Source organism: Mizuhopecten yessoensis, unplaced genomic scaffold, assembly GCF_002113885.1.
Source record: "Mizuhopecten yessoensis strain PY_sf001 unplaced genomic scaffold, ASM211388v2 scaffold2781, whole genome shotgun sequence".
NCBI classification, from domain to species: Eukaryota; Metazoa; Mollusca; class Bivalvia; order Pectinida; family Pectinidae; genus Mizuhopecten; species Mizuhopecten yessoensis.
In genome coordinates, this window is record NW_018404716.1 from 222391 (window position 1) to 234501 (window position 12111).

The following is a 12111-nucleotide window of genomic DNA, read 5'->3' on the forward strand; positions in this document are numbered from 1 at the left end:
TTGAGTGTTGTTACTAAATACTCGCCGCTTTATAACTTACCTAAAATTGACAAAATTTTACGTATTACATTACGTGTTAGCGCATTACAGAAACATGGTGGTCTTGTTTTCCGATCCCTAGACGATATTTCTTGACGGGTTCATAAAGATATGCTGACCTCTACCCATAAAGTGATTTGGTAAACGGAGCGCTCCGAAACAGATCGGTCCTAAACGGTTTACATGGCTGTGTGAACACTAGGTATTCGCCACAGATATGTATGAAACAGGCAACATAACAAAACGTGATTGTCACAAAGTGCTACTTTCTTAAGGTGGTGACTTTACGAACTCGAAACCCAACAAATGCACATTCATTAGACTATTTGCTTTTTTATGTTATACATATAACATGTCATTACTCAAATATTTACAGAAGTAACCTTTCAATGTCGCACACATACGTGTTAATTGTCAAAATACCTATCAATAAACCCAAATTCAAAGCTTAAACCACAATTCAAGGCTTCACATGTTTATAATTCATAAAACCCCACACTTTCTATGCACTAAAGATTCCATGAACATACAGTAGATTAATTCATTTAAACATCTATTTCTCATCCTTGCCTATGATATATCGTTTGCTCGTCGTAAGAGCATTAGTATTACTTGTATCTGCATGTTTCTCCCTGGGAAAGCTTTCTATTTTTGAAAATGTCAAAATTAAATGTCCAAGTAACAAGGTAGAATCCTATAAGTTTGTGAATGGAACAGAACGCTGTTTTGTTTATTACAACCATTGAAACGAAACAAAAGCAATAGTGAAAACAGATAGTATTCGGTGTTTAAAACCTCCAAATGATGACAAACGTAGTCAGTTTAACATTTAACATCTTTCCAAAAACATCTACAATGTATGTAGCAATTAAAGTTACCCAGATATGGATAAAAGAAGTTTTTTAACCGAATACATTGATAAAATCATGTCTTAGTAACGAAGTTTATATTTATCCGCAACACGCCTTCATATTTTTCTAATGTGATATAAGATGGACTCTTAAGTTACCGAAGCATCTGCAACAAGCATTCAGAAAACAACCTTAGCTGTTTCATTGTTGAAGGATCTATCACCGTGTCACTTAGAGTACCGAAATATGGACTTAATTCAGCATCTGCAACATGCTTGCAGTAGAACGTGCATGGTTGCATAATTGATACAAGTATTTTACATATAGTCACCGAGATATGGACTCTGACTGTTCACGGACGGAAGGATCCGTTTCTTCATTCTTCCTTATCAACTTACTGCGTTTCATATACAACTTGTTAAATTAAACTTTTAAGAGAACGATGCGTTATCCCTACTGGTAGTTTTTATCGATGATATTGAATGGATTCACTACATACTTTATAAGCGTCCTATAAATTGAAATCAGAAAATGTTCTCCAATATGTTTGTATAAGGTATGAATTCGTAAACAAGAGGACTCCTGCCATTTGTTCCACCGACACAAATCCTTAGCTTTTGCACGGAAATACTGTGCTACCTTACAGGCTTATTTTGACCAACACATTGACCGCCGTCGAAGTGGCACCATCAGTGGACAGATTGGGTCACTGTTCACGGAGTCCAGGCATGTGTTACTATTTCGACCAGCTCTGTTTGAAATATTTTCAATAGAGGTGATAGACACTTATCTCCAGCGACGTATATCTATATATTACTGACCAATCCCACATCTAACCAAAGAGAAGTCACTAATATCGGTATACAAATTAATATTGTCCAATATCAATAAGAGCTGAACAGAGAATAACACGTTTAGTGTCACGTTTGAACTAGACATATTTATCAGAAATCTTCCACAGAATATAGTGTTAGAGGCTAAAGTAGATTAGGGAAACAGTATTTTTGTTTCTGTAAATTTATTGTGAGCAGTCTGTCAGAGCAGCGAGTACCTTTCATTGGATTAAATGTTAAATGTCAAGGTCACATTATAATAAACTAATAACTTTATAACGTTCTAAATCAACCCCAAGACATAATTATGTACAGCGATATGTTACAATGGGAATAATCGATACATTGAGGAGAGAGATGCATCAAGGAAAAAACAACAGGAACATTGAAATGGTTGTTCAAACATGGCTGTATATAAATGAGGAACATTATATCAATATTTTGTGCATAATCTACATATAAATATTAATTTGACGGCAATATCTGGGGATTAACGACCATATAAATGGAAAATATGGTATTACCGGTAAATATGTTTACGTAAGGTTCGCGTTATGTCGGTACCCGTTCGGTTAATTTTCGATATAGTTGGAAAAATAAGAAAGGCGTGCGTTTGAGGTACATACAAATGTAGTTAACTAAACTTCCAGTCCTCCTTGTAGCAATATGACAGTACATTGTACTTTTTGTTGGAAAACAATTATTTCATGTTCTGACTAATGTGATACAGGTATATCAAACCAAACGTTTATGACCTACTCCTGAAATTCGATATATGTAGTGCGGTCTCTGTATCGAACCCGGACAAAAGCCCAGTCTTGCCAGGTAAACGACTAGGGTAAACATGTCAACTGTAGCATTAATGTCATTTGTTATGTATTTTAAAACGCAATAAAACTAACTTTAATACGACTTGATGGATTTCACTTAATGCCGGGTCACTTGTTCCACTGGCAATGTTAAGTACTGGGCTAGTAAAGGTTGTTAATGACTTCATTAGGAGGGTTTGCCGTAGGTCCAATTTGTGATTGGCCATGACCACCGAGGACGTTATGTTGAATCTGAGGTGGCATGTGTATCAAAAATAGATAGCAATTCACCATCACCAGTATTGGTATACGTCGAAGTATCATAGTATCAACAGGAGTGATTAATACAAGCTGAAATAACTTGTTTCATAATTGTTGTAAAATAAATATAGTTTATTTTTTTTAAGTATTATAGTAATTCGACTTCATACAAAGCACTGATTAATTAAACTTTAGAAAGAAACTGGGAAAAATAGTGAATAGCTATAGCTAACTAAGTATAACAGCTTATTTCTACATATACGCACGTTCTTACTCTGATAAAATGAAAAAACCTGCTTAAAGTTTTTAATTTGTTTTATTTGCTTTTCCTCAGATACAGAAACAGATATCATATCAGGCCCGCTTCATACCATTCACACTTGTAATCCGGCATATATTTACATCGCAGATTTTTGGTTCAAACATTTTAAAACATACAAGTAATACAATGCAAATATAACAAGTCATAGCAAGGCATCTACACAGCGCCATTAGAGCCAACATAATCTTTACATGGTTAAATGTATTATATAAATCACACAATGTGTACATTTAGATTGGAATGTAATTTTGTTATCATAAAACGATTTAAACCCTCACATTGTATGACAAAAGTTCCACGTCCTAACCTCGTGTAATTACGTCACAAGTATGGACAACATGTTAACACAAGAGGCAGAACAGTAGGGATTACAGTTAATTCTTAAAAGACGCCTATAAATTAGTGTTGGCAATCTGTCATTTATATAGTTCAGCAATTCATCAGGAACGTTTCTACGAAACAATTTATATAAACATGTTAAAGTGAAGATAGCTCACTCACAATTTCGAAACACAACCTATACGCACTACACTGTGTAGGCGCACAATTTATTTTAAAACATCATGAACAATTTTCAATTTCACACACGTCACTATGGCACAATGTGTGTTGCTTTTATCTCTTGCTTCTATGTCTTATTTTCTAGGAACTCAAATGGACTCACGCTGGTATCGTATACTCGAAACCTTACCCTCCTTATGCTGAATATATCGGTAATCAAATAAACTGGTCACGCTGCAAACGTCAATCTAATGAATTCCATTGGCTAATCGTCCGTCGTCTATTCTAAGAAGTTAACATAAACGCATGGTCCGTGAATATAAAAGATGTGCTAAACGCGACAACACGAACTGGTTTAGTGTAGTCTGTTAACATGCATGGAGTTTTAAAGGTTTTCCTCACACCACTCATTTGACAGTTTTCATCGATTAGTTATGTTTTGAAGTATGATAATTTTTGTTATGTATTTTAGATATGTACGATTGGCTTATAGATTCTATATTATACTCATCAATAACACACTAGGACTAATTTCACCTCCACTTCACTGCTCGATAGGACTAAATTCACCTCCGCTACACTGCTCACTAGGACTAAATTCACCTCCACTACACTGCTCACTAGGACTAAATTCACCTCCACTACTACACTGCTCACTAGGACTAAATTCAACTCCACTGAACTGTTAATTAGGAGTTAATAACTTACACGACATTGTTCATTAGGATTAAATTCACCTTCACTACACTGCTCACTAGAACTAAATTCACCTCCACTACACTGCTCACTAGGAATTAACCTACACTACATTGCTCTCTGGGATTAAATTAACCTACACTACACTACTCACTGGGATTAAATTAACCCATACTACATTGCTCATTATGACTGAATTCGCCAGCACTGCACATTACCGTTGGTAGTCCAGAGTAACCATTTCTTCAGTTTAACGAGACGTCAATCACAAATTTCCAGAGATCAATTTCTACAAATTACTGTTGTAAAAGCGGGGTTCAGGATTAAAGCGTATACCGTAGCTGATGCTAATATTATCAATGTGCATATTGAAATAATACATGTATTCCTTCAATTAGAAATACAATAGAGCAATGACAACTGTGAGACCATGGTTACATGTTACTTAGTTGGTAAGACCGGATCACTTATCGCCTGAGCAGGATCGCATGTAAAGGATATGGTGATGGCGAACCGTTCTCCCTCCACGAGCTTCTCGACGAAATGGACGTTCTCAGACCCGGAAGTAAAAAATGAAACTCGACCTTCAAGGACAAAATTACACTCAATAAAAGACACAGGAACAGTGAAGTCACAAATCAGAAGAAAAGTCACCACATGTGGCACCCGTCATAATATCTCCTGTCAAGTACCCAAAAAGGATATCGATCACCGAAACAAAACAAATAAGATTAAACTTATTAGATATTACCGAAAGAATGATATACTGAAATCGTTATTTTATACTTGTCAGTTATTTAATGGAATTATCTTAGTTTCAATCAATCAAGGTTTTCTGAGGTCTACCAGAGCTGACCTACCCAGCCTCGGCTCCACTGTACGGTTAACGTCCTTGTCAACGAAGATAAACCTGCCGCCCGAGAATTCTTCTCCGTAAGTTGACAAGTAGAGCAATGACGTGTAGTGGAACGACCCGTAAGTCACCTGTAAAACAGCATCAACGTGTAGTGGAACGACCCGTAAGTCACCTGTAAAACAGCATCAACGTGTAGTGGAACGACCCGTAAGTCACCTGTAAAACAGCATCAACGTGTAGTGGAACGACACGTAAGTCACCTGTAAAACAGCATCAACGTGTAGTGGAACGACCCGTAAGTCATCTGTAAAACAGCATCAACGTGTTGTGGAACGACCCGTAAGTCACCTGTAAAACAGCATCAACGTGTTTAAAGTAACAAACAAACTATCAATGTCCTGAAAGCGGCTGCAAAATACTACAGTAAATTCATTGTACATCTTAACCTTTATCTGGAAACAAACACTCTTTCTTATGACAAATTGTATATGTTAATGCGATTTGTCACGTCAAATTACATGATTTTTTTCATATTTTTGATTCTCCAGATTAATTCATAGCGTAGAATCTACTCCCATTGTGTTAATTCAATACTAGCATTAGATGACAAAAAAACACGTCGTCTTGTTTAATGTTTTGGGCATAATGAAAACAAACATGCGGATGCGTCGAGGCTGTGCTTGAAGTCTGACAAATCAACACCTGTGGAAAATAGCAAAATGATAGCAGAGTGGTGGAAATATAACATGTTGTTTATTTATGACATCGTCCTGCAATACGTAATGAAGCATAGAAAGACAAGTGTTAGTCGTGTAATATGCAAAACAGGTAGATTTTTTTTGTAAATTTTCAGTAAATATTTTCTCCCATGCAATTGTTTGAGACTGTGGTATACGGATATTCTGAATAGTTTTGGTATTTTACCTTGTCGACGTGCGCATGCCAGTACTCATCATGCACTGTAGTTGCCGGTTTGGTATTCATCCGCGAGAAAAACGTAGGTTTGGTAAGGAATAAGGCACTCGGCTTTACACCAAACTCTTTAGCAATAGCCACATGGATTTTTGATTTCACATTTCTAGATAAGAAAATTGTAGAAATCGATTCAGCAATACTTTTAAAATGCATGTGGTTAAAATAAGATATGAGTAAACAGAACTCTATTAAGAGATATAAGTTCATGTATTTGATACTATTTTACGTTTTGTTTAGAAAAATATTGATTCCTATTATTTTGCTATTAGATGAACTAATAGTAATGCCAACAATTGAGGCTCCCTTTCCCCTTATACAGTTATCAGGATAATTACGTAAACACTCACCTATATACACGGAAATCTTCTTCGGTGAATATATTTTCAGATATTGTTTCCAGTAATCTTGATAATAGAGAAAACAAATCCCTATATTGGTCTTTTTAAAAGTCCCTTGTTAGGGTCAACAGTAAATGCTGTCATGTCGCCCCCTAGGTAATCTACATTATTCTACTCTTAATGTTGCCATGTCGTCTATAGGTAATCTACATTATATCTACTCTTAATGCTGTCATGTCGCCCCTAGGTAATCTGCATTATTCTACTCTTAATGTTGCCATGTCGCCCCTAGGTAATCTACATTATATCTACTCTCAGTGTTGTCATGTCGTCTCTAGGTAATCTCCCTTATATCTACTCTCAGTGTTGGCATGTCGCCCCTAGGTAATCTACTTTATTCTACTCTTAATGTTGCCATTTCGCCCCTAGGTAATCTACATTATATCTACTCTCAGTGTTGTCATGTCGCCTCTAGGTAATCTACATTATTCTATTCTTAATGTTGTCATGTCGTCTCTATGTAATCTACCTTATATCTACTCTCAGTGTTGTCATGTTGCCCTTAGGTAATCTACATTATTCTACTCTCATTGTTGTCATGTCGTCTCTAGGTAATCTACATTATATCTACTCTCAGCGTTGTCATGTCGTCTCTAGGTAATCTACCTTATATCTACTCTTAATGTTGTCATGTCGTCTATAGGTAATCTACATTATATCTACTCTTAATGTTGTCATGTCGCCTCTAGGTAATCTACCTTATATCTACTCTCAGTGTTGTCATGTCGCCCTTAGGTAATCTACATTATTCTACTCTTAATGTTGTCATGTCGTCTCTAGGTAATCCACATTATATCTACTCTCATTGTTGTCATGTCGTCTTTAGGTAATCTACCTTATATCTACTCTCATTGTTGTCATGTCGCCTCTAGGTTATCTACCTTATATCTACCCTCAGTGTTGTCGTGTCGTCTCTAGGTAATCTACATTATTCTACTCTTAATGTTGTCATGTCGTCTCTAGGTAATCTACCTTATATCTACTCTCATTGTTGTCATGTCGCCCCTAGGTAATCTACATTATTCTACTCTCAATGTTGTCATGTCGTCTCTAGGTAATCTACTTTATATCTACTCTCAGTGTTGTCATGTCACCCCTAGGTAATCTACATTATTCTACTCTCAATGTTGTCATGTCGTCTCTAGGTAATCTTCATAATGTATACTCTTAATGTTGCCATGTCGTCTCTAGGTAATCTACCTTATATCTACTCTCAGTGTTGTCGTGTCGTCTCTAGGTAATCTACATTATTCTATTCTTAATGTTGTCATGTCGTCTCTAGGTAATCCAAATTATATCTACTCTTAATGTTGTCATGTCGTCTCTAGGTTATCCACAGTATATCTACTCTCATTGTTGTCATGTCGTCTCTAGGTAATCTACATAATGTATACTCTTAATGTTGCCATGTCGTCTCTAGGTAATCTACCTTATATCTTCTCTCAGTGTTGTCATGTCGTCTCTAGGTAATCTACATTATTCTATTCTTAATGTTGTCATGTCGTCTCTAGGTAATCTACATTATTCTACCCTAATGTTGTCATGTCGTCTCTAGGTAATCTACATAATGTATACTCTTAATGTTGCCATGTCGTCTCTAGGTAATCTACATTAGTTCTACTCTCAATGTTGTCAAGTTGTAACGACGGCAATTTTCAGATTTCCGACAGATATTGTCTCAAGAAACATTGAAAGCTTAAACAAAGAGTTTAATTTTCATCAATTAAAACATGAAGTAGTAAATATAACTTTTACAAATTGTTTTTCATGCATAGAGCAACAAAAATTCCAGATGCAAAACTGCTTTGTATTTCAATTATTCAACATCTGAGTTTAATAGATGTTAATGCTCAATGCTCTGATATATAACCTTATATATAACGATATAAACATACTAAGCACTACCTGTACACGTTGATAAACGATTTTCCCTTCGAAAGTGCTCCTGAATGCAGATCCAAAATCGACGCCTGAAATAATTAATCCATAAGAAATAAAGTGCAAACATTCCTACGTCTAACAATCGACGGTGTTGTGACAAGATATATAATTAATATGTTTGCAGTAATAGTGTATAGGGTTTCGTTGATGCTGCGGAAAACTAGGCGTCTACGATGCCCTGATAACACCAGAGAACAATAAATTCAGATGAATAAGACACGATTGTTAATAATGACTGACAAATATGTGATTCAACATTATCTTTTATAAATCAAGTGTATACTTGACATTAAGATGAAACGTCTTGTGATACTCACTCCCCCGTCCCCACCACCGAGTGCCAGGCCTCGCTCAGCTACCCTGAGAAAGAAACGACAAACACACTTGTAGTTTAACAAAATCAAAGGCAATATAGCAAGAGGACAACAAACACGTTTAAAATATAAAAAATACTAGAAAATAATTAACGGAAATACGAAGAAGGAAGCGCCTATTCAAATACGTTGTACCGGGTATGTTAATGCAGAAAGCCAAAAAAGTGAATGTGTAGTTCGATGTAGCGAGCCAAACAAAGTAAAGCATAGGACAGTTAGAGGTAGCTAACATATAATAGTATAATTATCAGTCAGACTACAGGGAGGTATATAACTCTATGTATATTTACCCTCGTAGATGACTTGCTTCCGACTTAGCTACCAGTTCATCCATCACAACCCGCGCACACCGTTTCGGTTTACAGTCTACAATTACCAAAGAAATTATTTTCTTAAGTTCTAAAAATTACATCTAATTACATAGCAAAATTTAGTAAATACAAAACATTAACCCCAGTAACACAAAATAGCATTAGGGACAATAACACAAAATCATTGCTGTTTTCTGTGTACTCATTTCAGACAGTGATCCCCGGGTTATCAAAGGACATGGAAAATAAAGCTACTTCCATCCTGGAAACAGGGAGTTGTTTTGGTCAGTTATGTTGATCATGTGAACAGTGATTAACACTGACAGGTCAGTGTACCACGTGATTAACACTGACAGGTCAATGTACCACGTGATTAACACTGACAGGTCAGTGTACCACGTGATTAACACTGACAGGTCAGTGTACCACGTGATTTACACTGACAGGTCAATGTACCACGTATGTAAATATAATACATCAGTGACACACATAACAAGTACCATGAAAGGGTTCCTTGGCGTATTCCGTGGAGCAGGCCACCTCGTGTACTTTTTTCTCCGTCGTCAGTCCAACAGGCACGAATGTTTCTGTCCCTCCCTCCTGGTATGTCAACAGGTAATATAGAACAGAGAACACGGCCACGGCTGCTGATGATACGTACAGCGGCGTGAAGGACACCTCGGCTACATCTTTTTTCTCCGAGGGTTTCCTGTAAATAAAACAATTTAAACTCCCCGAGTTTCACACTTGAGCTTGAGATTCAGTTTTATATATAAGTTATGTTTTATGTAAGTTCGATATGTAATCTTTATTGCAATTTGCAAAAATGACTATGTAAACAAGTGTTAGCTGTCTTCTCTAAAGAGGATATTTTAAAAACAAAAGAATAGCCCTGATGTAACCTCACTGCATGTGTTTGGTAAAAAAAAACACTGTACATTCTGGTTTTCTTTTTTCTATGAAGAAGACATGTAATTAAGAGACCAAAATTGATCTGCTGCCCCCAATGCAACACTGGGGAGTGTTTTCGTTTCCTATCTTTCCTGTCTACTTTCGTTCTTTCCTATCCCCTTTCCCTGTCCGGGACGTATCCCGTGGTACCCGTCTTCATATGATCCAAGCTGTTACAAGGACGTTTTTACCCCAAACAAGGGTGTTCGACTGCACTTTCAGTCATAAGAGAATTTCGAATTCGTTGAAGTGGAGAAACGGAACTAAAAATATGTCAACTGTAGGGTCACCTATATGCTATATCACCTATATTGTTCAATCAAGTCTTCCGCTTACCTGCCGACATTTCCTTTGGTCAGTGGAACTTTTCTTGGTGATGAAGACTTCTCAGGCATTTTAAGGCATTTGCTGCTTCACGGTAATTTTAGGTCTACAATTAAACACCGACCAGGTCCATCAATCAAAAATACCAAACCGAACGTTATCCAATCAAGTCATAACACTCTCAGTGAACAGTCAACGATTTTTATTATCTGCACCTTGTCATCCCCACCCGGTATTTTTCAAGGCGGTGGGTAAACATAAACTTAGTTTGATATTTTTACACCTAACTATAATTTACGTATTTAGGCCTAATACTTCGAAAAATAATTGCATGTCCCTTAAACTAACATAACATTCAGGTTCCGTGCTGCATATGGACCTAATTATTGTATTTCCTGTTACAACGATAAGGTTCATTTTCGCATTGTTATTGCCAGAAGGCATTTAAATTCACTATAAATAGTACTCGTTCTCTAATGGAATTGTCGATTAATGATTGCTATGCTATTATGTTTATTTTTTATTTTATTTTTAATGTATTAGAGGTGACGCTTTATTAGTCCGAGGCTTTTCAATATATCTTGTTCATGACAAGCAAAATTGGGAAGTCCGAACTAGGCATGAGTTGAGGGGCACACGAGGATATTTTGCTGTGTAGTGATATTGTCATTATATGAAGTCGTGACTTCATTATAAGTGGTCGAAATTCATTGTATGTGATTGCTATTTCAGTAAGTGTGTCGATATTGTCATTGTATGTAATGCGTTGTGAGTATACTTCATTACAGTATAAAGCGTGTATGTGTCATTACATTTGTAAATATGCTTTGAATGTCGTAGAATGATCAAAGGTTCAACAAGCCCCCTAAAAGATCGTAGGTATAGGTACCGTAAATAACACCCTATCACAGGTCAAATTAAAAAAACAATCAACCATCGGTGTTGAAGTATATGTACTTGAAATGATACAAAGCAAGATGGATTTAGTCTGGAATTATGTATTATTACTAAATGCCTTCATAAAACAGTTAATCAACGTTATGGCATGTCAGTCTCTTGTGAAAGCAAACTGAATGATAAACGCCAATACAAAACTCGTGTAGTTAGGTCATGCAGAGCTTAATTCCTCTTTTACTAGCTGATGAGAGGTACACAATTTGTATAAGTGACATTATTATTAAGATGGATGTGGATAGTCAAAACCACACACACACACAACAATATAAAATGTCTTAATGTCGTACGTTATCAGTATATAAATATAATCTTAGACTTGGGTGACCTACATAAATAAATGAACATTAAGTCAAGTGTGACTTCATAACATACATGTTCAGTTATATAATGAGCTTGCAATGTTACATGTACATATATTATCACTGTAAACAGAAAGTACCATATAAAAAAAACACTAAACGGTACAAATTAAACGTATATTAAAGTTCAATTATCAATCAAGACTGCCTTCAGTTTCATATACTGTTAAAATACGGTACGGGGCATTTTACAATTATTTTTGTAATTCTATCTGTCTACATAATCTGCAACACTCTCTTTCGAGTATTACTGTATGTGTGTGCAGCGTGCGCGGTCTGTGTATGTGTCATTACATTTGTAAATATGCTTTGAATGTCGTAGAATGATCAAAGGTTCAACAAGTCCCCTAAAA

At 36.1% G+C, this 12111-nt stretch overlaps 1 protein-coding gene across 2 annotated transcripts in view; it reads right to left on the minus strand.

Annotated features, from left to right (window-relative positions):
- Positions 1-3090: 3090 nt before the first annotated feature.
- LOC110446551 (2-oxoglutarate and iron-dependent oxygenase domain-containing protein 3-like) overlaps positions 3091-12111 on the minus strand; it is a 14335-nt gene continuing 5314 nt past the window's right edge. The window contains exons 2-10 of one of the 2 annotated variants that reach the window (XM_021491751.1): positions 10455-10548; positions 9668-9876; positions 9147-9222; positions 8800-8842; positions 8447-8511; positions 6491-6547; positions 6093-6246; positions 5173-5296; positions 3091-4896 (exon numbers count right to left, since the gene is read on the minus strand). In XM_021491751.1, coding sequence (XP_021347426.1) covers positions 4754-4896; positions 5173-5296; positions 6093-6246; positions 6491-6547; positions 8447-8511; positions 8800-8842; positions 9147-9222; positions 9668-9876; positions 10455-10513 — 930 coding nt within the window. In that variant the 5' untranslated portion in view covers positions 10514-10548 and the 3' untranslated portion in view covers positions 3091-4753. Of the gene's footprint in view, positions 4897-5172; positions 5297-5392; positions 5517-6092; positions 6247-6490; positions 6548-8446; positions 8512-8799; positions 8843-9146; positions 9223-9667; positions 9877-10454; positions 10549-12111 lie in introns of those variants that run through there. The other variant, XM_021491752.1, reaches the window with a different exon arrangement.